Source organism: Sphaeramia orbicularis, chromosome 22 (genome assembly GCF_902148855.1).
Source record: "Sphaeramia orbicularis chromosome 22, fSphaOr1.1, whole genome shotgun sequence".
In the NCBI taxonomy this organism is placed as follows: Eukaryota; Metazoa; Chordata; class Actinopteri; order Kurtiformes; family Apogonidae; genus Sphaeramia; species Sphaeramia orbicularis.
In genome coordinates, this window is record NC_043978.1 from 15,804,504 (window position 1) to 15,829,798 (window position 25,295).

The window sequence follows — 25,295 nt, forward strand, 5'->3', positions numbered from 1 at the left end:
TTTTCCATTGTAAATATTTGCAAGATGATCTCTTACCAATCTCCTATTATTGGTGGAGTTGGATCTAACCACCTTCTTGTTATACATTTTAATTCTGTTCTATTTTTACTGATATGGGCCTCTTCTGTTGGAGCGCGTCATGAATTGGACTGGATTGAACTTTGAGATTTACAATTACAGTTTTAGAAAGATCTGTAATTGAGTTTGACCTGGACTGAAACACAACGACCTTAACGCAAATAAGAACAGCAAATATTTAACAAGAAGGTGGATAACACTGGGTTACAAAAAAATGTTTTTTGCAAGTTGTGTAGGTTTTTTCAACCGAATTAGGACCATTTTGCACCGCTAAATCCAAAAATGACATCTGTTTTTTCTCAATCAGGTCAGGTTTTTTTGCTAATTTGATTTTGAAAAATTTGATCTTCTCACAAAATTGATTACATTTTTGTGACTTTATCAGTTAATTTTTTTATATAGTTCTCACCCAAAATAGGTTTTAAGAGAAAAAATATCATTTTCTAACAGGATTCCTGTTAGGTACAATGGTGTATTCACAGCAGATGTAGCAGAATACGTCAGGCTTATTTTTGCAAGATCTTCTAGTCCAGGGGTCGGCAACCTTTATGACCTAAAGAGCCATTTTCGTCTCGGAAAAAAAAGACAGTAATCTGACTGGAGCCATGAAAAAACTATTTTAAACCCATCTACATTTTACCATGAGGTAACTACTCTGCTGTAGCCTATTTGTGATTAGTTTGCTATTTAACATTGTATTTCCATTACAATAATGCAATGTCTGGTGCATCTATGAAATTATACAGGGTGACACAAAAAAACAGGAACTTTTTAACAATCCAATAAAACCAAGAGTGATGGAAGAAAAATATTTTATTCATAGTAATTGAAACCTTAAAACATGCCATTTAAGAAACAATGATGGAATTTTCATGTTTTAAAAATGACTTCCTGTAGATGGCGTCCTCCTGTACGAATGCATTCTTGAAATCTGCTGTTGAGATTCCTCATTGACCGCTGCAACATCTCAGCTGGGATACTGTGAATTTCATCCTGAATTCTCTGTTTTAACTCATCCACAGTTCTTGGTCCAGTCGTGTACACTTTACTCTTGAGATAGCCCCACAAGAAAAAATCACAAACGGACAAATCTGGCGATCTAGGGGGCCAGGGAACGTTACCGAATCTTGAGATCACACGGTTACCGAACAATTCTCGCACAGCCGCCAATGGTTACTAAAATGGGGGTGTGTTTACTTGCTCAAGGTCACTGTCTCGCAGTGCTGCCACTTGCTCATGGCTGCCAATACGCACTTCAAAAATTCCCGTTTTTTTGGGTCACCCTGTAATTTAAAAAAAAAAAGAAAATTCCATCATTGTTTCTTAAATGGCATGTTTTAAGGTTTCAATTACTATGAATAAAATATTTTTCTTCCATCACTCTTGGTTTTATTGGATTGTTAAAAAGTTCCCGTTTTTTTGTGTCACCCTGTACAACTACAAGAAAGAAAACATTCAAGATTTGTACCATTTTTTAATGATGGACGCTACTTCCAAAACATAATTACCTTGTGTAATGGAGAAAAAGCTCAACTTTCATGTAAAGTGGCTTACTTACAAACTATGAACAAATGAAAATTGAGCATCTTGTATTGAATTTGGCAAGAAAATAATCCATTTTGGGTTTTATGCTGTCCAAATTATTTTATTTTGTGTAAAGCCTGTGCATTTTTGCAGATGGGCACAGTTAGAATAGATTTAGACCTATAACAATGTTAAAAAGTAATGACTCATTCAGTTCATTTCAAAATGTTGCTTATGTTTTGTGACCAGAGGAGCCATAGAGAAATGCTAAAGAGCCATATGTGGCCCCCGAGCCACAGGTTGCCCACCCCTGTTCTAGTCGAAGCCATTTCATTCACCTGTAATATTAAAAAAAACCATTAATCATAAATTGGCAAAAGTAAAATCTTCAGAACTGGTTTATTGCAAGAAATATGAAAGAATTTTGTATCATATGATGTGAAAATGCCCATAAATGTAAGCAAAAATGTTCAAAAGCCAGTATGTAGCATAGTTCAGAAAGTTGACCTGATTGAGCAAAATTAATGTGATTTTTGGATTCAGCACACCAAAATGATCCTAAATCAGCTCAAAAAACTTCAACAATAAATTTGTTGTTGACCAGTGTAATTTGCCACTTTTTCCAAGCTGGCTCATGTATTATCTGTTGTCATCTCTACCCTCTTTATTTCCTGTCTCACTTGTGTTGTGCCACATCATCCCAGCCACATGACATCCAGTCTGTCTTGTGCTGTTTCAGATTAGAAGAGCTCTACTGCGCACCTGTTTGAGTAGGATTGGATATTACTAGTCATGCCGTGTTCAGACCAGACGCTCATAATAACATGAGTTAGCCCCGGTTTTGTGACGTTATGAAAACCTGTTTTGTTTTTTTTTTCACCAGGTGTTGTGTCGTTTCCATAGCAACGTCCTTCCTTACATCTTTTGTCAGCGTAAAGGGAAACGGAGCTGTAGAGGGTTAAGAATGCAGAGCTGCCTGTGTCATTTTATTTATTTATTTATTTATTTATTTATTCTTAGTTTAAGCTGAGTTAATAATATCAAGAAAAGATGATTATCATTTCCTGAGGTCCAAATGAAATACTACTGAGCTAATAATCAGTCGTCTGTGTTTATGTTACATGTTATGTGTTGTGAGAAATGTGGGTTGTGTAAATATGTGCCACTTTTTGCAAATAAAAAAAAAAATGAAATACTAAGCAGCAGGGGGATAAAAAAAAAAAAAAAACACAAATACAATCATTAAACAGAATTTATAATCATAAAACGTGCATAAAACACACATAAAAGCTTAATTATGAGTAGTTTTTGTATTATCAGAGAACTACATCTACACAGTCCAACATGATAATTTGATGCAAAAGATATAAAATCTAATAAATCACACAGATAGTTAAAACAGGTACATATAAATGTGAGTTAAAGCCAGTTTTCTTTCCACACTGGTCACTTTAGTGCATCATCCACTCTACTGTACTGATGAGCGAGACAAGGACGCTCAAGGACAAATGTGCCGTGCAGCAGCTTTGTTGGACTTACTTGAGTAAATGTGAATGCTGGTGTAATCCACACGCATCTATTTGTTAAAAAGCATTTACGAGGTGATGCTTCGTTTGGTGAACTGACATCACCAGGAGCTGATTGGTGTTCGTTCTAAAACCAAACTGAGAATTCCCAGTTTGCACCACTGCAACATCCTATACAGGTTATTTTTGTCTCTTTAAATTTGGCTTAATTCCTTCATTTTTACAACATATTTAATTATAATAAATGCTAATAAAAGTATAGATTAGATTGATTTGAAGCCTTTAAACAAGGATTTTTTTGCTATCAATCCCATCTGATTTTTTTTTTGGATTAGTTTTGCCGATACCGATCCAATACCGACTTTTTACAATGAAATTTTGATTTAAATTTGGAGTCATTATTTATAGGTTACTATGCTATTATTTTACTTGAGATCACAATAAAATCAAACTGAGAATTCCCAGTTTGCACCACTGCAACATCCTAAACAAGTTATATTTTCTCTTCACTAAATTTGGCTTAATTCCTTCATTTGTACAACATATTTAATTATAATAAACACTAATAAAATCTTAGATTAGATTAATTTGAAGCCTTTAAACTACTGATGTCCCAATCTGGATTTTTTTTGCTTCCGATCCAGTTTTTTTAGGGTAAGTTTTGCCAATACCGATCCATTACCAACTTTTTACAATGAAATTTTGATTTAAATTTGGAGTTATTATTTATAGGTTATTGTGCTATAATTTTACTTGAGATCACAATCAAACCAAACTGAGAATTCCCAGTTTGCACCACTGCAACATCCTAAACAGGTTATATTTTCTCTTCTCTAAATTTGGCTTTATTCCTTCATTTGTACAACATATTTAATTCTAATAAACGCTAATAAAAGCATAGATTAGACTGATTTTAAACCTTTAAACTGGTGATGTCCCGATCTGGATTTTTTTGCTATCGATCCGATCTGATTTTTTTTTTTTGGATTAGTTTTGCCGATACCGATCCAATACCAACTTTTTACAATGAAATTTTGATTTAAATTTGGAGTCATTATTTATAGGTTATTATACTATTATTTTACTTGAGATTACAATAAAATCAAACTAAGAATTCCCAGTTTGCACCACTGCAACATCCTAAACAAGTTATATTTTCTCTTCTCTAAATTTGGCTTAATTCCTTCATTTGTACAACATATTTAATTATAATAAACACTAATAAAATCTTAGATTAGATTAATTTGAAGCCTTTAAACTACTGATGTCCCAATCTGGATTTTTTTGCTTCCGATCCAGTTTTTTTAGGGTAAGTTTTGCCAATACCGATCCATTACCAACTTTTTACAATGAAATTTTGATTTAAATTTGGAGTTATTATTTATAGGTTATTGTGCTATAATTTTACTTGAGATCACAATCAAACCAAACTGAGAATTCCCAGTTTGCACCACTGCAACATCCTAAACAGGTTATATTTTCTCTTCTCTAAATTTGGCTTTATTCCTTCATTTGTACAACATATTTAATTATAATAAACACTAATAAAATCTTAGATTAGATTAATTTGAAGCCTTTAAACTACTGATGTCCCAATCTGGATTTTTTTGCTTCCGATCCAGTTTTTTTAGGGTAAGTTTTGCCAATACCGATCCATTACCAACTTTTTACAATGAAATTTTGATATAAATTTGGAGTTATTATTTGTAGGTTACTATACTATTATTTTACTTGAGATCACAATAAAACCGAACTCAGTTTGCACCACTGCAACATCTTAAACAGGTTATATTTTCTCCTCTCTATATTTGGCTTAATTCCTTCATTTGTACAGCATATTTAATTATAATAAATGCTAATAAAAGCATAGATTAGATTAATTTGAAGCCTTTAACCTAGCGATGTCACAATATGGATTTTTTTTGCTTCCGATCCAGTTTTTTTAGGGTAAATTTTGCCAATACTGATCCATTACCAACTTGTTACAATGAAATTTTGATTTAAATTTGGAGTTATTATTTATAGGTTATTAAACTATTATTTTACTTGAGATCACAATAAAACCAAACTGAGAATTCCCAGTTTGCACCACTGCAACATCCTAAACAGGTTATTTTTGTCTCTTCTCTAAATTTTGCATAATTCCTTCATTTGTACAACATACTTAATTATAATAAACACTAATAAAAAGCATAGATTAGATTGATTTGAAGCCTTTAAACTAGTGATGTCATGATCTGGATTTTTTTTGCATCCGATCCAGTTTTTTGGGGGATTAGTTTTACCGATACCAATCCATTACCAACTTTTTACAATGAAATTTTGATTTAAATTTGGAGTCATTATTTATAGGTTACTATACTGTTATTTTACTTGAGATTACAATAAAATCAAACTGAGAATTCCCAGTTTGCACCACTGCAACATCCTAAACAGGTTATATTTTCTCTTCTCTAAATTTGGCTTAATTCCTTTATTTGTACAACATATTTAATTAAAATAAACACTAATAAAAGCTTAGATTAGATGGATTTGAAGCCTGTAAACTAGTGATGTCCCGATCTGAATTTTTTTGCTATCGATCCGATCTGATTTTTTTTTTGGATTAGTTTTGCTGATACCGATCCAATACCAACTTTTTACAATGAAATTTTGATTTAAATTCAGAGTCATTATTTATAGGTTATTATACTATTATTTTACTTCAGATCACAATTGGGCTGAATGTGGAACCTGAACTAAAACAAGTATGACACCTTTGACTCTTAATAACTTGAGTATCATTTTTCCAAATTCATACTTTGTTTATGAAGCATCTTTGAGTGTCCAAAAAAGAGCTATACAAGTGGGATGTATTATTATTATTATTGTTATTATTGTTGTTGTTATTATTATTATTATTATTATTATTATTATTATTATTATTATTATTATTATTATTATAGTGTGGGCCAAATTAAAACCTTTGGCGGGCTGGTTTTTGCCCACAGGTTGTATGTTTACCTCTGCTGTAGAGCGTCTATGAACAGGTCCATCCAGGGAATATATGGGGTATACGGTAGTGATGTGCGGATCAGCTGGTTATTTATGGGTTGAGTTAGGACGGGTCAAATTATTCCACAAAAGCCCCGCGGGATGAAAAAAACCCGACTTGTCCATCACTACCGTACATACCTCATAATGAGTATGAGCAGACCATAAAGTGAAACTTATAGACGCTAACCAGGCCCAAACCAGGCCCGATCTTGTGACTAAATCTGATCCGATCTTCTAAAAAATGCCAGATCGGCAGCCGATACCGATCTTTAGATTAGATCGGGACATCCCTACTTTAAACTGCAGTGTTGCGGAATAAGTAGTCGCTTTTCCATTGACCTTCAAATTGCACAAATATAAATTGCGTATAAAAATTAACCTAATGGAAAAACAACAATTTTTGTTTTGCGATGAAAAGTTTTTGTACTGGCAAGAGGTGGTTTTTCAGGCGTAGCACAAATGGTATATCACGCAAAAATGCAATAGAAAGACCTTTTTCCGCTACTAGAGTTGCACGAATAAAAAAAAAAAAAACGGATATTGACGGACGTTACAACAAGTGAAGAAGAAGAGTTTTAAAAGAAACATGGTGCGGAAAGTGTGGACACACCACGAAACCGAATAATTTTTTTAACCCTTTCATGCATAGTGGTCACTCCTGTGGACAGCTGTTGTCCTGTACATTCATGGGTTTTGTTGTTTCAGTTCGATATCAGCCAACACAGCGGACACTAAATGCCTCATCCCATACAGTACAGTTCATACTGTTGCTGTAGCTATTCTGTTCTTGATAAACCTGATCTGCAGTGACATGTTTTAGTGTAAATCAACAAACAAAAGAGGGTTTTTTTTTTGTTTTTTTGCATATTTTCTCCAAGGAATGAAAAATAACTAGTATAAGAGTATCTTGAAATGTGGGAAAACATCTGATTAACAGCACAAAAATGTTTTTATTGGATAGTTTTCCATATCACTTTCTGATATTAAATTTTAAATACATGCTTCTTTGCTTAAAAAATCAAAAGCATGGTGTCCGGCTGAGTGGACGTTTTTGTAACTTCTTAAAAAAATTAAATAAAATAAAAAACTGGATTGTATTGTTGTTTTTTTAATGCCTAAAGAGGAATTAAAACACTCAGGAAAAATATCTTGACTAAGGTTCTCATAGTTCATGCATGAAAGGGTTAATTTAGTACGGGATAGAGCACAGGTGTCAAACATGCGGCCCGGGGGCCAAATCTGGCCCGCCTCAGGTTCCATTCCGGCCCGTGGGATGGAAGTGCAAAAATTAACCTGCACAGTCAAGGCTGTCAAAAATCATTTTAGTTCAGGTTCCACATACAGACCAATGCGATCTCAAGTAAAAATAACAACACAATAACCCATAAATAATGACAACGACAAATCTTCTTTGTGAAAAATTATGTGGAAAAAATTTAAGTAAAAAAAAAAAACATTACACTGTGAAAATATTTACATTTACAAAACTTTCCTTTAACAATAAAATGAATATTAAAAAACCCTGTATTTTGTATCCTTCAGCCTTTTACTGTACTTTTTATTTTTTTTATAATGATTTTGATTTCTTTGCAACCATGTCTCTGATTTTTGCACATATGATTAAGACCATTCTCAACTTTCTGGGTAATAAAGTAAATATAACCTTTTTATTTAGGTTTTTATTGGTTAAATCTAAGCTTCCTGCTATGCTACGTTCATTTTTCTTCTTGTTTATTATTCTTATTTTAAATATCTTCAATCAGTTTCATGTTTTATAAATTTCTGACTTTTGATACATGCTGAATAATCAACATTTATCATCACTGGAAATGAAAAGTGAACCTTTAAATAGTCTAAAGCACAGGTGTCAAACATGCGGCCCGGGGGCCAAATCTGGCCTGCCGAAGGTTCCATTCCGGCCCGCGGGATGAAAGTGCAAAAATTAACCTGCACAGTCACGGTTGTCCAAATCATTTTGCTTCAGATTCCACATACAGACCAATGTGATCTCCAGTAAAAATAACAACACAATAACCCATAAATAATGACAAGTACAAATTTTCTTGGTGAAAAATTATGTGGAAAAAATTTAAGTTAAAAAACAAAACAAAACATTACACTGTGAAAATATTTACATTTACAAAACTTTCCTTTAACAATAAAATGCAAATAAATACATAAATAAAAACAAAGATAAACAACCCAAATAGTGCAATTTTAACAATATTCTGCCTGTTACTAAATGTTTCCTACATTTATGGATCCACTGTGATCTGGGGTTGTGTTAATAATAACAGATGGAATATTGTAGAAATTGTTCAATCTTTAGTTCCAAACTCCAAAATTTTAACAATATTCTGCCTGTTACCAAATGTTTGTGTAACATTGTGTGTAAATGTACATGTATAAATAATAAGTCGGGGCATAATATTGTTAAAATTGCACTAATTTTTCTAATAAAATTTCTGTATTTTCAGGTTATTCACATCTTTTTTGCAAAATGTAAATATTTTCATAATTTAATTGGAGTTTTTTTTTCTTGTGCTAAAATAAAAAGAAAAACTTGGATTTGTCATTATTTATAGGTTATGAAGTCATTATTTTACTGGTCTGGCCCGCTTGAGATCAAATTGGGCTAAATATGGCCCCTGAACCAAAATGAGTTTGACACCCCTGGGATAGAGAGATCACAAGCTTTCTAGATTCAAAACAACAGATATTTACGTTTGTCGCCATGTTTATGGAATGACTTCTCATGTCATCTCGCGCTAATAAATAAACAAATCATCACATTTGTGATTTAATAGAAAAACCCACATTCCGCACTTCTGTTTTTTCAACATTTAGTAAATATTGGTCCAGTTTTGCACAGATGTCCAATGGAAAAGCCACTACTGTTATATGTAAATGTCAGACAGTACAAAATAAATAAACAATATGATCGTGATAATTAGAATTTAAATGCTAATATTAACTGTCAGGAATTTTACCACAGTTTATCGTTATGCTAATCGTTACATCCCTAATTTCAACCCTGAATGTTGACAGTAATGGTTCTGGTTAGCTGTTAAATTACTCTCCACTGTGAAAGGATGTCTCTCAGTTCCAAAAAAAAAACCAAAAAAACATTTGTCGGTAACAGACATTGACGCTAACCCTGTCGGATTCTCCTGGATGTTTTTCCGACGTTTCCTGCCTACAGTAGTTTGTTTATTCGCCCTCCTCTCCTCTCCTCTGTATCTTCATCCTCCTGTTTTGTTTTTTTTTATCCTCTTTCCCTCCTTTTGCTTTTATCTTTTAATCTTTCTTTTGTTCAGTTTGCATCCCTCCATCTCGTTGCGACTCTCCCCTCTTCTCCTCCCTGACGTCAATGAGAAATTGGATGGTTTTTGATTATTACATGGCTGTCAGGCTTACTGCTATTAATTGAATTGAATCCCAGTCCATCTCCTTCACTTCTGCGTCCCTTCCCTCCGTCTATCTCTGTCTCGCTCTCTTCTTTTCATCTCGTCTCAGTCTCATTTTCCTTTTTGTTTGTCGTGTTTCTTTCTTTTCTTTTTTTTTTTATTGTTGTTGTTTTGTCAGATTTTTTTTTTTTTCATTTTTCATTCCCCTGGTCTTTCTCTGGCCCTGTTTTTCTTACTTGCATTTTTCCTTCTGTCTCACTTTCATTCTCTCGTCCCAATCCTCAGCCTCGTTCCCTCTTCCTGTCTATCTTCATTCTTTTATTCCTCTCCCTCTCTCTCTCTCTCTCTCTTTCTGTTTTCTTGTCGCTACTTTCCTCCTCCCCTCTCTCTCTCACTCTCTTCCACCCCACGTGCCAGCTTTTTTTTTTTTTTCCCCCCTCCTTGTCATTTTCTTTCCCTACAAGCTTCTTTTCATCCTTTCTTTCCCTCTCTCTCTCTCTCCCCTCCTCCTCCTCCTCTTATTCTCCCTTCCTGGCTCTCTCACTCCTTGAGCACTGTGATACTGTTGTCATGGTGACGCCCATCATTTTCTGGCATGAATGGAGGATACTTTATTGATGAGACGGCATGGCAGAGAGAGAGAAAAGGAGAGTGATGGAAAGAAAGACAAAGACAGACAAAAAAGAAAAAAGAGAGGAACCACTGGCAGGGAAAATCAGAATGATATGGAAATGATCGTCCCTGCTGCTTACGGTACAAAACATTTCCACCCTGTAATTTGCTCAGTACTGATGAGTCGAAGAGGACATTGCACGGCATAGCCCACTGAATCTTCTGGAGGGGTTTGGGATAGTCGTAGCCGCTGAAGAATATCCCCCAAAACACTATTATTCATCACTCAGCATGAAGGGAAATTCCTCTTATTAGGAAGCAGTGAGTTGGCTAGAGCAGTACCCCTAGTTGTCCCTGTTTAATGATTTGTTCTGTGTAAACATGGCAGCATAATGAAATGTCTGGGCTTTTTTTTTTTTAATCCTTTAGCACAAGCGTCGGTGTTTTCTGGGGTAGATGGACATCATTATTAACTTGTCATGGTGTGGTGTTTGCACACAGTACAGACTGGCATCGCCCTGTAAAGCAGGAGGCGAGCTCGTTAGACACCTCTGATGTAGACATCATATCGAGAAGCTTGGCACGGCAGATAAGGCAGCGTTTATATATCGAACATTTTTGGGCATTTGGATGACGCTGTTAGGCTATAGCACAGGTGTCAAACATACGGCCCGGGGGCCAAATCCGGCCCGCCAAAAGGTTCAGTCTGGCCCGCGGGATGAATTTGTGAAATGCAAAAATTACACTGAAGATATTAATGATCAAGGATGTTAACCCTTTCATGCATGAATTATTAGAACCTTAATCAAGATTTTTTTTTTCCTGAGTGTTTTTATTCCTCTTTAGGCATGAAAAAAAAAAAACAATGTGATTGAATTTTTTTTTTTTTAAATCAACCTCTTTTTCATGGAGTTACAAAAATATCCACTCAGCTACACCATGAATTTTATTCTTGAAGCAAAGAAACATGTATTTAAAACCCAATATCATGAAGTGATATGAAAACAGTGAAATGAAACCATGTTTAATGCAGCTAATCTGATGTTTTGTCACATTTTAACATATTCTAATACTAGTTATTACTCACTTCATGGAGATAATATGCAAAAAATAAATATTAACAATTGATTTCCACTCAGGAACCAACCAAGAACTGCAAAGTTACAATAATGGTATGAATTGCAGTTTATGAGATGATGCATAAGTGTCCACTGTGTTGGTTGATATGGAACTAAAACAAACAAAACCCATGAATATACAGGGGTTGGACAAAATAATGGAAACACCTTAAAACATCAACAAAATATAATTTAATATGGTGTAGGTCCGCCTTTTGCTGCAATTACAGCCTCAATTCTCCGAGGTATTGATTCATACAACTTGTGAATTGTTTCCAAAGGAATTTTAAGCCATTCTTCAGTTAGAATACCCTCCAACTCTTTTAGAGACGATGGCGGTGGAAATCGACGTCTTACTTGAATCTCTAAAACTGACCATAAATGCTCAATAATGTTGAGGTCTGGGGACTGTGCCGGCCATACGAGATGCTCAACTTCATTAGAATGTTCCTCATGCCATTCTTTAACAATTCTAGCTGCATGGACTGGGGCATTATCATCTTGAGGTGAAGGCGTTTCCATTATTTTGTCCAACCCCTGTACAAGATTAAAGCTGTAGAGTAACTGTCCACTGTAGTGACCACTGTGCATGAAAGGGTTAAAATCATTTTAGGTCATTTCAGTCTAAAGTGGGTCAGACCAGTAAAATACTATTATAATAACCTATAAATAATGAAAACTGTAAATTTGTCTCTTTGTTTTAGTGTAAAAAGTAAAATTACACAAAAATGTTCACATTTAAAGACTAGTCTTATACAAAAAATGTGAATATCTGAAAAGTCTTAAGAAAAGTATGTGGAATTCTAATAATATTCTCCCTGTTTTTTAATGTTTTGTGTATTTGTAGATCCACTGTGATGTCTAAGTTGTGATTCACATGTATAAATGATAAACTAAGGTGTAATATTGTTAACATTGCACTTATTTTACGAAAGAATTTTCAGGTTGTTCATATTTCTTCATGTTATGTTCAAGTACAATTCGTAGATGTAAACATGTTCACCACAGAACTAACTTTTTTCACTCAAAAGTTCTTATCCTGTTATTTATATTATTTTACTGGTCCGGCCCACTTTAGATCATATTAGGCTGAATGTGGCCCCTGAACTAAAATGAGTTTGACACCTCTGAGCTATAGAAAGACAAATCGCAGCCTAGTGTCATTTTTATGCGTATTAATATCCTAAAAATACCATTTAAATGTTATTAAAATAGAACGAACCCAGGGCAAATGAAGGGATGACATAAGCAAGCGGATCTATTAAGAGAGAAAAAGGAGTACTTAAGAAGGAATTATAGTAGTTAAATATCAAACCGGACACAAGGGTCAATACCAACTAACTTGTGTTTCACCTTTGACCTTTTGCTCTACAGTGCACCTCCTGTCAGAGACGATCCAGGGAGTGACAGCCACCGCCACCGGAGTCCAGTACCAGCAGTCATGGCTCTGCATCCTGTAAGTGTGGAGGGATCATGGTTATTATCGTTAACAAAAACTAACGAAATGACAAAAACTACAGGGTGGGGAAGCAAAATTTACAATATTTTGAGGCAGGGATTGAAAGACAGTGTATGACCAATTAGTTTATTGAAAGTCATGAGAATTTATTTGCCACAAGAAAATTGACATAATAGAAAATGTTTTTATTCTATGTGTCCTCCTTCTTTCTCAATAACTGCCTTCACACACTTCCTGAAACTTGCGCAAGTGTTCCTCAGATATTCAGGTGACAACTTCTCCCATTCTTCTTTAATAGTATCTTTAAGAAAGTCGACATTGCTGTGTGATGTTCTATTGGTAGCATGTTCTAAAACGCCCCAAATAGCATAATCCAGAGGGTTTAGATCTGGGCTAGAAGGCGGCCATAAACATGATTCCCAAAAATTGCTAAAGCTGGATTTGCAGAAATCTTGTATTTTTCTAGCTGTGTGGGCTGGAGCACCATCCTATGTCCATACATAATTTCCATCTGGGTAGTTTGCTTTAAGTCATGGCAATACCTGGTATCTCAGAGTGTTGTAGTAAGTATTAACATTGATTTTTTTCATCAGCTTTGTAGAATTTTATAGGGATTTTCTTTCCATCGGAAGCCACAACACCAAAAGCCATAACTTGAGCAGGATGTTTTGTTCTGAATGTCCCCTTAACCTCAGCTTTCCATTTAGCGATAAAAACAGCATCGACAGTGAAGATCTTTTCATCTGAAAAGATCGTTACAATGGAGGACTTTTTCTTGAACCATGTAATAATTTTCTTGCACCTTTCCAATCTCTTTTCCTTCATAGCTGTTGTCAACAAGTGTTTTGGTGTTCTTGTGTAAGATTTTAACTTCAAATCATATTTTACTGCATTTCTAACGGTCTTGTTGTCTACCTCAAGTTCTGTTGCCATTTTTCTCATGGATTTGGTTGGATCCTTTAGGATTTTGGATTTGAGAGCTTTAATAAAAGCTTTGGTACGTTTTTTGTTGCTTCCTCCACTTCCAGACTTTCTCATAATAGTTTTGCTCATAGTCATTCTCTTCTTTCCATTATAAACATTCTTTATGGACACTCCAACTATTTTTGAAATCTCCTTTGGTGTGACGAGTGCATTCAGCAAATCACACACTCTTTGACGTTTGCTTTCCTGATTACTCATATGGGCCAAAGTTTCTGAAAAGGTATGGATAATAGTGTTAGGTATGATTATGACATCAATATATGTTTGGTTTCAAAACAATTGACGTAGTGCCTGCTGAGAAAAAAACAACTAAATGTTCATTGTAAATTTTGCTTCCCCACCCTGTAGAATTGTACAAACATTTTCGTTAACTGAAATCAATAAAAACTGTAGTTAACCAATGATATGTGGGAGGAGGTTTTAGATAACCCTTTCATGCATAGTGGTCACTACAGCGGACAGTTATTCTACAGCTGTTCTCTTGTATATTCATGGGTTTTTTTCTTTTTTTCTTTTTTTCTTTTTTTTTTTTTTTTTTTACACATATCTTTATTAACGTTTTAAGACACTACATATCTTTTCTGACATGAATAGGTAACCTTGTGTAGATCTCCCCTGAGCATAAACCCCCAGAATCACCCCCCCCATAGTTTTCCACACTATTTATTTATTTATTTATTTATTTATTTCGAACATGCAAAGAAAATAAAACAAAGCAAATTAAGACATCAACAAAATAACATTTAAATGGACAGAATCTATCTTCAAGCACATACAAGTCTGAATTTTGCATGGTCGAAAAGGAGTAGGAAGAAATATAAACTTATTTAATCCTACCCCTCAGTGCTTTTACACTTATATTGTTAACTTTATACAGCAATCAGCCTGTACTATTTCCCTAATTTTAGCATCGTACCACAACAATCCATAATACATTTTCAGTATCATTTATCAGTAAATACATGTTTCTTTGCTTCAAAAATTAAACGCACGATGTCCAGCTGATTCTTATTCTTCTTATTATTATTATATATATTTATTTATTTATATATTTTTACTTTTTTATTTTTTATTTTCTAATGTTTTTTTTTTTTTTACTTTTTATTTATTTTATCTATTTATTCATTATTTATTTATTTTTATAAGAAATTTTTCAATCACATTGTTTTTTCATGTTTAAAGAGAAACCAAAACGCTCAGGGAAAAAATCTTGATTAAGGTTCTCATAATTCGTGCATGAAAGGAATAAAGTTCACCGCTCCTCAATTTGTGCAAAACATGGCCTTATACAGTGCAAAATTTTACATCGAACCCATTTGACGAAGGTCTGGATTTCAAGAATATATTCAAATATAGATCCAACTTGTGATGGGTGTCACCAGGCTGATGCATCACTTATTCACATGTTCTGGACACACCAATATTATTCTCTTATTGGTCCAAAATTTTCAACATTTTAAGTGAGGTCACTGGGGAAAGTATTGCGCCAAATTCCACTATTGCTGTGTTTGGTGCAACTTCAAATGTTTTATCATTGTCTTCAGGAAACAGATCTTTTATAGCCTTTGTCAGTTTGTTGGCGCGACGACTGATTCTTCTAAAATGGAAATAGGTCACTCCACCGTCTCACTCTCATTGGGTCAGGGATGTACTTTATTTTAGCAATTTGGAAAAAATCTGATACTTGTTGAGGGGCTCACAACAACAGTTCTCTAAAATATGGGACCCTTTTTTTGAATATGTTCAGAAGCTGGACTTCCCTGTAAACTCTGATGGATTTTTTTTTACTTTAATCTTTTCTTCCAATCTTGTGCTAACAACCCAATACCGCTTCACTAGCAGCTTGTAATACATATATCATGTTTTGTGTTGTTTTATATGTCTTTTTTATTTTTTTAATTTAATTTTATTTATTTTTTATTTTTTGTGTGTGTATGTTTTTTTTGTGTGTTATTTTATTTTAATACCTTTACGGTGTTATTGATCCTTGAACATTTTGGTCGTAAGCTCTTGTCTGTGATTTTGTGTTCTTTCTTAAACTATGTATGAAAAGTATAATAAAGAAATTGAAGTATAAAAACTCTAATTAACCCTCCGGTATCCCGTCCAGCAAGGCCCTTACTAAGCACCAAGTGTGCCTTTTTGGCACACTTGTGGAATAATGTCAAAAAATTTTTCATACAGTTTGTTTTTAATTCTTTTACACTTTTTTCTATTTCATCAACTTGAGCCGTAAATAAAAATACCAAATACTCAGTAATTGTCACATTTTTTAACCCTTTAAATGCTGTGTTTGTAATGTAAACAAACCATTTTTTTGGATGCAAAAAACACAAAAAATTAATTTTTTCCAATATACTACATAAAAAGTGGATCACATATTATTTGATTTTTTCATCCTGGCATATGTCAATGATTAACTCCAACATCGGTTAATTTGCATTATTATTTTTGGCGCTAGGTCAAATGTTCAAAAATACTAGCATGTGTCACCAAGTGTGCGTAAAATGCACACCTATAAATCAAACTATTAAATATTATATATTGATTTATTTTTCTGCTGTAATTTGATTTTATTTTTGTAAATACAGGTCAGCCCTAATCATACATATCAAATGGAACAAATAGTGCGTTTTAGGCACACTTGGGAGACAGATGCTAGTCTGGTAATTTTCTTTTGTTTACAATGTGCACATTTTAGTTGGTGGCCAGAATTTTAAAGATCATGCAAAAATGAACAACTTTTGAATTCTAACCTTATTTAAATTGTGAAAAATAATATGAAATTTTTTAAAACAAAGTGCAAAGTGTGCCTAAAAAGTGCACCCGGATACCGGAGGGTTAAAAGAAAAAAACGACAACTAACTGAAACTGTATTGTGTGCGTACAAAACTGACTAAAATATATAAAAATGATGGATAAAATTCCCTTCGTTTTCATCTTTATCAACATCGGATTGATACAAAAGCGATTTATCTCGCTCTAGCAATTTTAGCTAGCAGCACCATACGACACTTGACAGTCCGTCACTTCTCGTCACTTGTGGTTTAGAGTCGTCTTCTGGTCCCTGCTCTACCATGGAACCATTAGACCATTAGACCATTAGTCTCCATGGAAACATGGAGACTAAAGTTAGGAGAAAGCAGCAGAGTCATGTACGGGATTTATTTGAATACGACAGAGAAGAAGAGAAAAGATACAACAAAACTAAAATTAATACTAAAACTACACTAAAACTAAGCATTTAGAAAAAAATTAAAACTAATAAAAACTAGCAAACCTGCTCTAAAAACAGATTAAAACTAACAGAATTAAAGAAACAAAAAGTCAAAACTAAATTAAACAAAACTATAATGAAAAATCCAAAACTGTTATAACCTTGGGAGAGATGCACCGGTTTGCAAAATTCTCGCTCACTAATAACATTTTGACCAACAGCTGATGTTACATTCTGTTTCTTTACAACTCCATCCAATGAAGGGGACGCAAAGGGAGTTGTTTTTGGTTTGATTTGTTTGTTTGTTCACACTTTAGCAGCAAAACTATTGGTTGAATTCATACCAAATTGGGTTTATAGATTGCCATTGACCCACAATAGATCTGATTACATTTTGGGAAAAGAAGGTCAAAGTTCAAATTTTTTATGAATTTTTAAAATCTTTTTTTCCCCCCATTTACTTATAATGGCCGAAATTTCAAATGTCCGTAGCAGCAAAACTTTTGGTTGAATTCATACCAAATTTGGTTTTATAAATTGCCAGTGATGCAGAATAGATGTCAATGCATTTTGGGAAATGTAGGTCCAAGTTTCTTTTTTTCCCCCCCATTTCCATATCATGGCTGAAATTTGTCTATGCTGACATCAGCACACACATAAACGTGATGACATCAGCTGGATCAATGCCAAAATAATCAGAATCAGGATGTGTTATTATTAATCCCAGTTGGAAATTATTGGGTGTTACAGTTGCTCCATTTAAGTATAATTAAAAAGTAACAGGAAAGAAATTATCAGTACAAATATATATAAAATTATTAGACCACCGTTTGTTTTCTTCAGTTTCTTCTTCATTTTAATGCCTGGTACAACTAAAGGTACATTTGTTTGGACAAATATAATGATAACAACAAAAATAGCTCATAGTAGTTTAATTTCAGAGCTGATATCTATCCATTTAATATGTTTTCTTGATAATAACCAAAATCACTTCAGTTCTTACATCAATATCTCTCTAATATAAAACACAATAAATACATTTATATTCTAGTTTTATTTTCAGTCATCTTGTTTAAGCTTTGTTAACATTTTGGTTATATTTTGTCATCTTTTTCAAAATAAATAAATAAAATAAAGAAATAAATAAATAAATAGTCTTTATAAACTTGCAACAACACTGAAACCTCAGTCAGTTGTTTGTTCATTTTTGTTGTTTTTGGTGTCTGTGTGTTTATAAAATTTCAAAAAAAACAAACAAAAACAAAACACAATCTATTATAAAATATAATGTCTGTTTTGCAGAAGTTGTGATTTTTTAGGGCAGTCTTTAACCCTAATTGAAACTTTTGGGAAAAATACATTACATAAGTCATCATGTACTGAATACAGAATAAATAATGAGTATTAATGCTGAAATATAAAACATAATAAATACATTCATATAATAGTTTGATTGTCCATCATCTTGTTTAAGCTTTGGGAACATTTTGGAGATATTTTGTCATTTTTTTCAATAAAAATACAATGAAAAAAATAAAGAAATAGTCTTTATAAACTTGCAACAACACTGAAACCTATTTTTTTGTTTTTGGTGACTGTGTGTTTATAAAATGTCAATAAAAACTTTAGTGAAAAAAAAATACAAATTAAAAAAAATACATAATCTCCTATAAAACATAATGTCTGTTTTGCAGAAGTTGTGATATTTTAGGACAGTCTTCACCCCTTCCTGAAATTTTTTGGGAAAAATACATTAAATAAGTCATCATATAGTGAATACAAAATAAATAATGAGAATTAATGCTGAAATATAAAACACAATAAATCTGTTTTATTGTCAGTCATCTTGTTTAAGCTTTGGGAACATTGTGGAGATATTTTGTCATCTTTTTCAATGAAAATAAAATGAAAAAAATAAAGAAATAGTCTTTGTACAGTTGCACCAACACTGAAACTTCAGTCAGTTGTTTGTTTTTTTGCTGTTTTTGGTGACTATGTGTTAATAAAATTTCAATAAAAACTTAAGTGAAAAAACAAAACAAAACATAATCTCCTATAAAACATAATATCTGTTTTGCAGAAGATGTGATATTTCAGGACAGTCTTTACCCCTACTTGAAACTTTTAGGAAAAATACATTCATTAAGACATCATGTACCGAAAACAAAATAAATATGAGAATTAATGCTGAAATATAAAACACAATAAATATATTCATATAATGCTTTTATTATCAATCATCTCGTTTAAGCTTTGGTAATATTTTGGAGATATTTTGTCATCTTTTTCACTGAAAAAAAATAAAGAAATAGTCTTTATAAACTTGCAACAACACTGAAACCTCAGTCAGTTGTTTGTTCGTTTTTGTTGTTTTTGGTGACTGTGTGTTTATAAAATTTCAATAAATAAAAAAAAAAAATAAAATAAAAAAAAAAAAACATAATCTCCTCTAAAACGTAATATCTGTTTTGCAGAAGTTGTGATATTTTAGGACAGTCTTGAGATTTTTTGGTAAAAATACATTAAATAAGTCGTCATGTACTGAATACAAAATAATATTTTGGAAATATTGTCTCCTTTTTTCAATTGAAAAAAAAAAAAAAAAAAAGAAATCGTCTTTATAAATTTGCAACAACACTGAAACCTCAGACAGTTATTTGTGCGTTTTTGTTGTTTTGGTGACTATGTGTTTATAAAATTTCAATTAAAAAAAAAAAACAAAACAACTCACATAATCTCCTAACAAACATAATGTCTGTTTTGCAGAAGTTGTCATATTTTCAGACAGTCTTTACACCTACTTGAAATTTTTTGGGAAAAATACATGAAATAAGTCATCATGTACTGAATAAAAAAGAAATAATGAAAATTAATGGTGAAATAAAAAACACAATAAATACTTTCATGTAACCATATATAACCATCTTGTTTAAGCTTTGGGAACATTTTGGAGATATTTTGTCTTTTTTTTTCAAAAGAATAAAATTTTAAAAATAATCTTTATAACATTGTAACAACACTGAAACCTCAGTCAGTTGTTTGTTCTTTTTTTTTTTGTTTTTGTTTTTGGTGTCTGTGTGTTTATAAAACTTCAATAAAAAACAAACATGTAATCTCCTATAAAACATGTCTGTTTTGCACAATTTGTGATATTTTAGGACAGTTTTTACCCCTACTCGAAATTTTTCGGAAAAATACATTAAATAAGTTTTCATGTACTGAATACAAAATAATAGTTTGGAAATATTTTGTCACCTTTTTTCAATAAAAATAAAATAAAAAAATAATAACAATAAAGAAATAATCTTTATAACATTGCAACAACACTGAAACCTCAGTCAGTTGTTTTTTCATTTTTTTGTTGTTTTTGGTGTCTGTGTGTTTATAAAACTTCAATAAAAAACAAACACGTAATCTCCTATAAAACATGTCTGTTTGGCACAATTTGTGATATTTTAGGACAGTTTTTACCCCTACTCGAAATTTTTCGGAAAAATACATTAAATAAATCGTCATGTACTGAATATAAAATAATAGTTTGGAAATATTTTGTCACCTTTTTTCAATAAAAATAAAATTTAAAAAAAATAATAATAATAAAGAAATAATCTTTATAACATTGCAACAACACTGAAACCTCAGTCAGTTGTTTTTTCATTTTTTTGTTGTTTTTGGTGACTATGTGTTTATAAAACTTCAATAAAAAACAAAACAAACATGTAATCTCCTATAAAACATGTCTGTTTTGCACAATTTGTGATATTTTAGGATAGTTTTTACCCCTACTCGAAATTTTTCGGAAAAATACATTAAATAAGTCGTCATGTACTGAATATAAAATAATAGTTTGGAAATATTTTGTCACCTTTTTTCAATAAAAATAAAATAAAAAAATAATAACAATAAAGAAATAATCTTTATAACATTGCAACAACACTGAAACCTCAGTCAGTTGTTTTTTTCATTTTTTTGTTGTTTTTGGTGTCTGTGTGTTTATAAAACTTCAATAAAAAACAAAACAAACACGTAATCTCCTATAAAACATGTCTGTTTTGCACAATTTGTGATATTTTAGGATAGTTTTTACCCCTACTCGAAATTTTTCGGAAAAATACATTAAATAAATCGTCATGTACTGAATATAAAATAATAGTTTGGAAATATTTTGTCACCTTTTTTCAATAAAAATAAAATTTAAAAAAATAATAACAATAAAGAAATAATCTTTATAACAATGCAACAACACTGAAACCTCAGTCAGTTGTTTTTTCATTTTTTTTGTTGTTTTTGGTGTCTGTGTGTTTATAAAACTTCAATAAAAAACAAACACGTAATCTCCTATAAAACATGTCTGTTTCGCACAATTTGTGATATTTTAGGACAGTTTTTACCCCTACTCGAAATTTTTCGGAAAAATACATTAAATAAATCGTCATGTACTGAATATAAAATAATAGTTTGGAAATATTTTGTCACCTTTTTTCAATAAAAATAAAATTTAAAAAAAATAATAATAATAAAGAAATAATCTTTATAACAATGCAACAACACTGAAACCTCAGTCAGTTGTTTTTTCATTTTTTTGTTGTTTTTGGTGACTATGTGTTTATAAAACTTCAATAAAAAACAAAACAAACATGTAATCTCCTATAAAACATGTCTGTTTTGCACAATTTGTGATATTTTAGGACAGTTTTTACCCCTACTCGAAATTTTTCGGAAAAATACATTAAATAAATCGTCATGTACTGAATATAAAATAATAGTTTGGAAATATTTTGTCACCTTTTTTCAATAAAAATAAAATTTAAAAAAAATAATAATAATAAAGAAATAATCTTTATAACAATGCAACAACACTGAAACCTCAGTCAGTTGTTTTTTCATTTTTTTGTTGTTTTTGGTGTCTGTGTGTTTATAAAACTTCAATAAAAAACAAACACGTAATCTCCTATAAAACATGTCTGTTTTGCACAATTTGTGATATTTTAGGACAGTTTTTACCCCTACTCGAAATTTTTCGGAAAAATACATTAAATAAGTTTTCATGTACTGAATACAAAATAATAGTTTGGAAATATTTTGTCACCTTTTTTCAATAAAAATAAAATTAAAAAATAATAATAATAATAAAGAAATAATCTTTATAACATTGCAACAACACTGAAACCTCAGTCAGTTGTTTTTTCATTTTTTTGTTGTTTTTGGTGTCTGTGTGTTTATAAAACTTCAATAAAAAACAAAACAAACATGTAATCTCCTATAAAACATGTCTGTTTGGCACAATTTGTGATATTTTAGGACAGTTTTTACCCCTACTCGAAATTTTTCGGAAAAATACATTAAATAAGTCGTCATGTACTGAATACAAAATAATAGTTTGGAAATATTTTGTCACCTTTTTTCAATAAAAATAAAATAAAAAAATAATAACAATAAAGAAATAATCTTTATAACATTGCAACAACACTGAAACCTCAGTCAGTTGTTTTTTCATTTTTTTTGTTGTTTTTGGTGTCTGTGTGTTTATAAAACTTCAATAAAAAACAAAACAAACATGTAATCTCCTATAAAACATGTCTGTTTTGCACAATTTGTGATATTTTAGGATAGTTTTTACCCCTACTCGAAATTTTTCGGAAAAATACATTAAATAAGTTTTCATGCACTGAATACAAAATAATAGTTTGGAAATATTTTGTCACCTTTTTTCAATAAAAATAAAATTTAAAAAAATAATAATAATAAAGAAATAATCTTTATAAACTTGCAACAACACTGAAACCTCCGTAAGCCAAACAGGTATTTCCATAGTAATATCTACATTTCTCTTACGATGCACTACAACTATAGGAATTTCTAAGTGAGTCTGCATTGTCGTACACAAACACGCAGATGTGTGTGTGTTTGTGTGCAGCGGTGTGGAACTGATCGCAGGCTCACCCGGCACATTTGAATACTGTCTAACTGTTGCTGCTGAGAAAGAGGTTAATCTATGGAAATGAAGGGCGCTGGCGGTGAGGTGAGGCGTTGACATTTATAAAACCTCCTCCTTCTCCCTCTCTGCTCCAGCTGCAACGTGAAGAGTCTCCAGAGGCGTCACGTGTGCATCTCCCGCCTGGAGAGGCCGCAAAACTGGGGGGAAAACTGCTGCGAGGTGCGCTATGTCATCCTGATACTGGCCCCGCTCAAAATGGTAAGCACCGCCCCCAGAGGGACAAGATGAGATGTGTGATGTATCTGACTGTGGTGGATTATTGGGGCGTTCGCAGATCTCACAGCTCACTGTATGGAAGGCAATCTGTCTCATCAGATTTGAAATTAGAAAAGCCGTTGAATTTTTTTTTTTTTTTGCACTGAAATTAAGTATCTGAATTTTTTGTTTCTCAATTTAACTATGTTCATAAATTAAAAAAAATAAATTTCAATAAAAAATAATAATTCAGATACTAAAATTTCAGATGCAAAAATTCAGATGCAAAAAATTCACAAGTAAAAAATTCAGATGACACATCCCGGACAACAAGGATAAGTAATCCATTCTATCTCAAGTTGAACCGACAGCCGGCCAATTGAGTTATGTTAGGTTGGTCAAGTGACACCGATGCAGGAAGACGGTCAGCATGGATGTGTGATCTGAATTTTTTGCATCTGAATTTTTTGCTTCTGAATTTTTTGCATCTGAATTTTTTCATCTGAATTTTTGTATCTGAATTTTTTGTGTCTGAATTTTTTCCATCTGATTTTTATCCATCTGAATTTTTGCATCTGAATATTTTGCTTCTGAATTTTTGCATCTGAATTTTTTGCATCGGAATTTTTGCATCAGAATTTTTTGCATCTGAATTTTTGCATCTGAATTTTTTGCTTCTGAATTTTTGCATCTGATTTTTTTGCATCTGAATTTTTTCCATCTGATTTTTTTGCATCTGAATATTTTGCTTCTGGATTTTTGCATCTGAATTTTTTGCATCTGAATTTTTTGCTTCTGAAGTTTTGCATCTGAATTTTTGTATCAGAATTTTTTGCATCTGAATTTTTTGCATCTGATTTTTTTTGCATCTGAATTTTTTCCATCTGAATTTTTTCCATCTGAATTTTTTCCATCTGAATTTTTTGCATCTGAATATTTTGCTTCTGAATATTTTGCTTCTGAATTTTTTGCATCTGAATTTTTGCATCTGAATTTTTTGCATCTGAATTTTTTGCATCTGAATTTTTGCTTCTGAATTTTTTGCATCTGAATTTTGGCATCTGATTTTTTTGCATCTGAATTTTTTGCATCTGAATTTTGGCATCTGATTTTTTTGCATCTGAATTTTTTGCATCTGAATTTTTTGCATCTGAATTTTGGCATCTGATTTTTTTGCATCTGAATTTTTTGCATCTGAATTTTTGCATCTGAATTTTTTGCATCTGAATTTTTGCTTCTGAATTTTTTGCATCTGAATTTTTTGCATCTGAATATTTTGCATCTGAATTTTTTGCATCTCAATTTTTGCATCAGAATATTTTGCATCTGATTTTTTTTTTTATTCTAAATTTATGAACCTAGTTGAATTCGGAGACAAAAAAATTCAGATACTTAATTTCAGTACAAAAAAATTCAGTGCTAGAAATTCAATGTCTTCTATAATTCCAAATCTGATGAGACAGATTTCCGTCCATATCACTATTACTGTTCAGCTGATCTAGATAAAACATTTCCTCCTTATTTATCTCCTTCTTAATCCCTTCAGTTTTCTCTTTGACTTGGATTGTCCTGGATTTGCGTGTTCATTTTTTTCACCAGAAACATAAAACAGATTGAGGAATAAACCCGGTATGTTTTACCTGACCATATGATCAGTGTAAACATCCAGCTGCTATCGCCCATGTAATTGATAATTTGCATATCCCATTGTTCTGCTTTCAGCATTTAAAGTCTCCTCTTACAAATTCAGTTACACTCAGCCACCTGTCACGAGTCCAATTAAGTATTATCTTTGCCTTTATTAGTGGAGAGATAACGGGAAACCGGGGGGGAGAGACGAGGCGAATGACACACGAGTCAAGCTGGGAGACGTTTCCTTTCTTAAACATACATCCAAGACCGGGTGGAAACCGTGGAAAGAACTGTCAGAATTTCCATATTTACCTCCAAAATAATGTGATTTATGCCCAGATTTAGTAGGATGCCATGTCCCTGTCATCTAAAAGCATGTAATAAGGAGATGCTAATCGCAGCAGGCTACAGTAGCTGAGGATCTGTTATGACAAGGAGAGCGGGAAACGTGTTCTCTGAGTTCACGCTGAGAACTCTGACACGTTCTCTGAGTTAAAAGACAAATGAGG

General features: G+C 32.3%; 1 protein-coding gene across 3 annotated transcripts in view; it reads left to right on the forward strand.

Annotated features, from left to right (window-relative positions):
• The window catches only part of slc4a11 (solute carrier family 4 member 11), a 403,848-nt gene that overhangs the window by 216,481 nt on the left and 162,072 nt on the right, over window positions 1-25,295 (forward strand). For all 3 annotated transcript variants that reach the window (XM_030126744.1, XM_030126745.1, XM_030126746.1), the window contains 2 exons: window positions 12,676-12,757; window positions 23,034-23,157. In XM_030126744.1, the coding sequence (XP_029982604.1) occupies window positions 12,676-12,757; window positions 23,034-23,157 (206 nt within the window). The remainder of the gene's footprint in view (window positions 1-12,675; window positions 12,758-23,033; window positions 23,158-25,295) is intronic.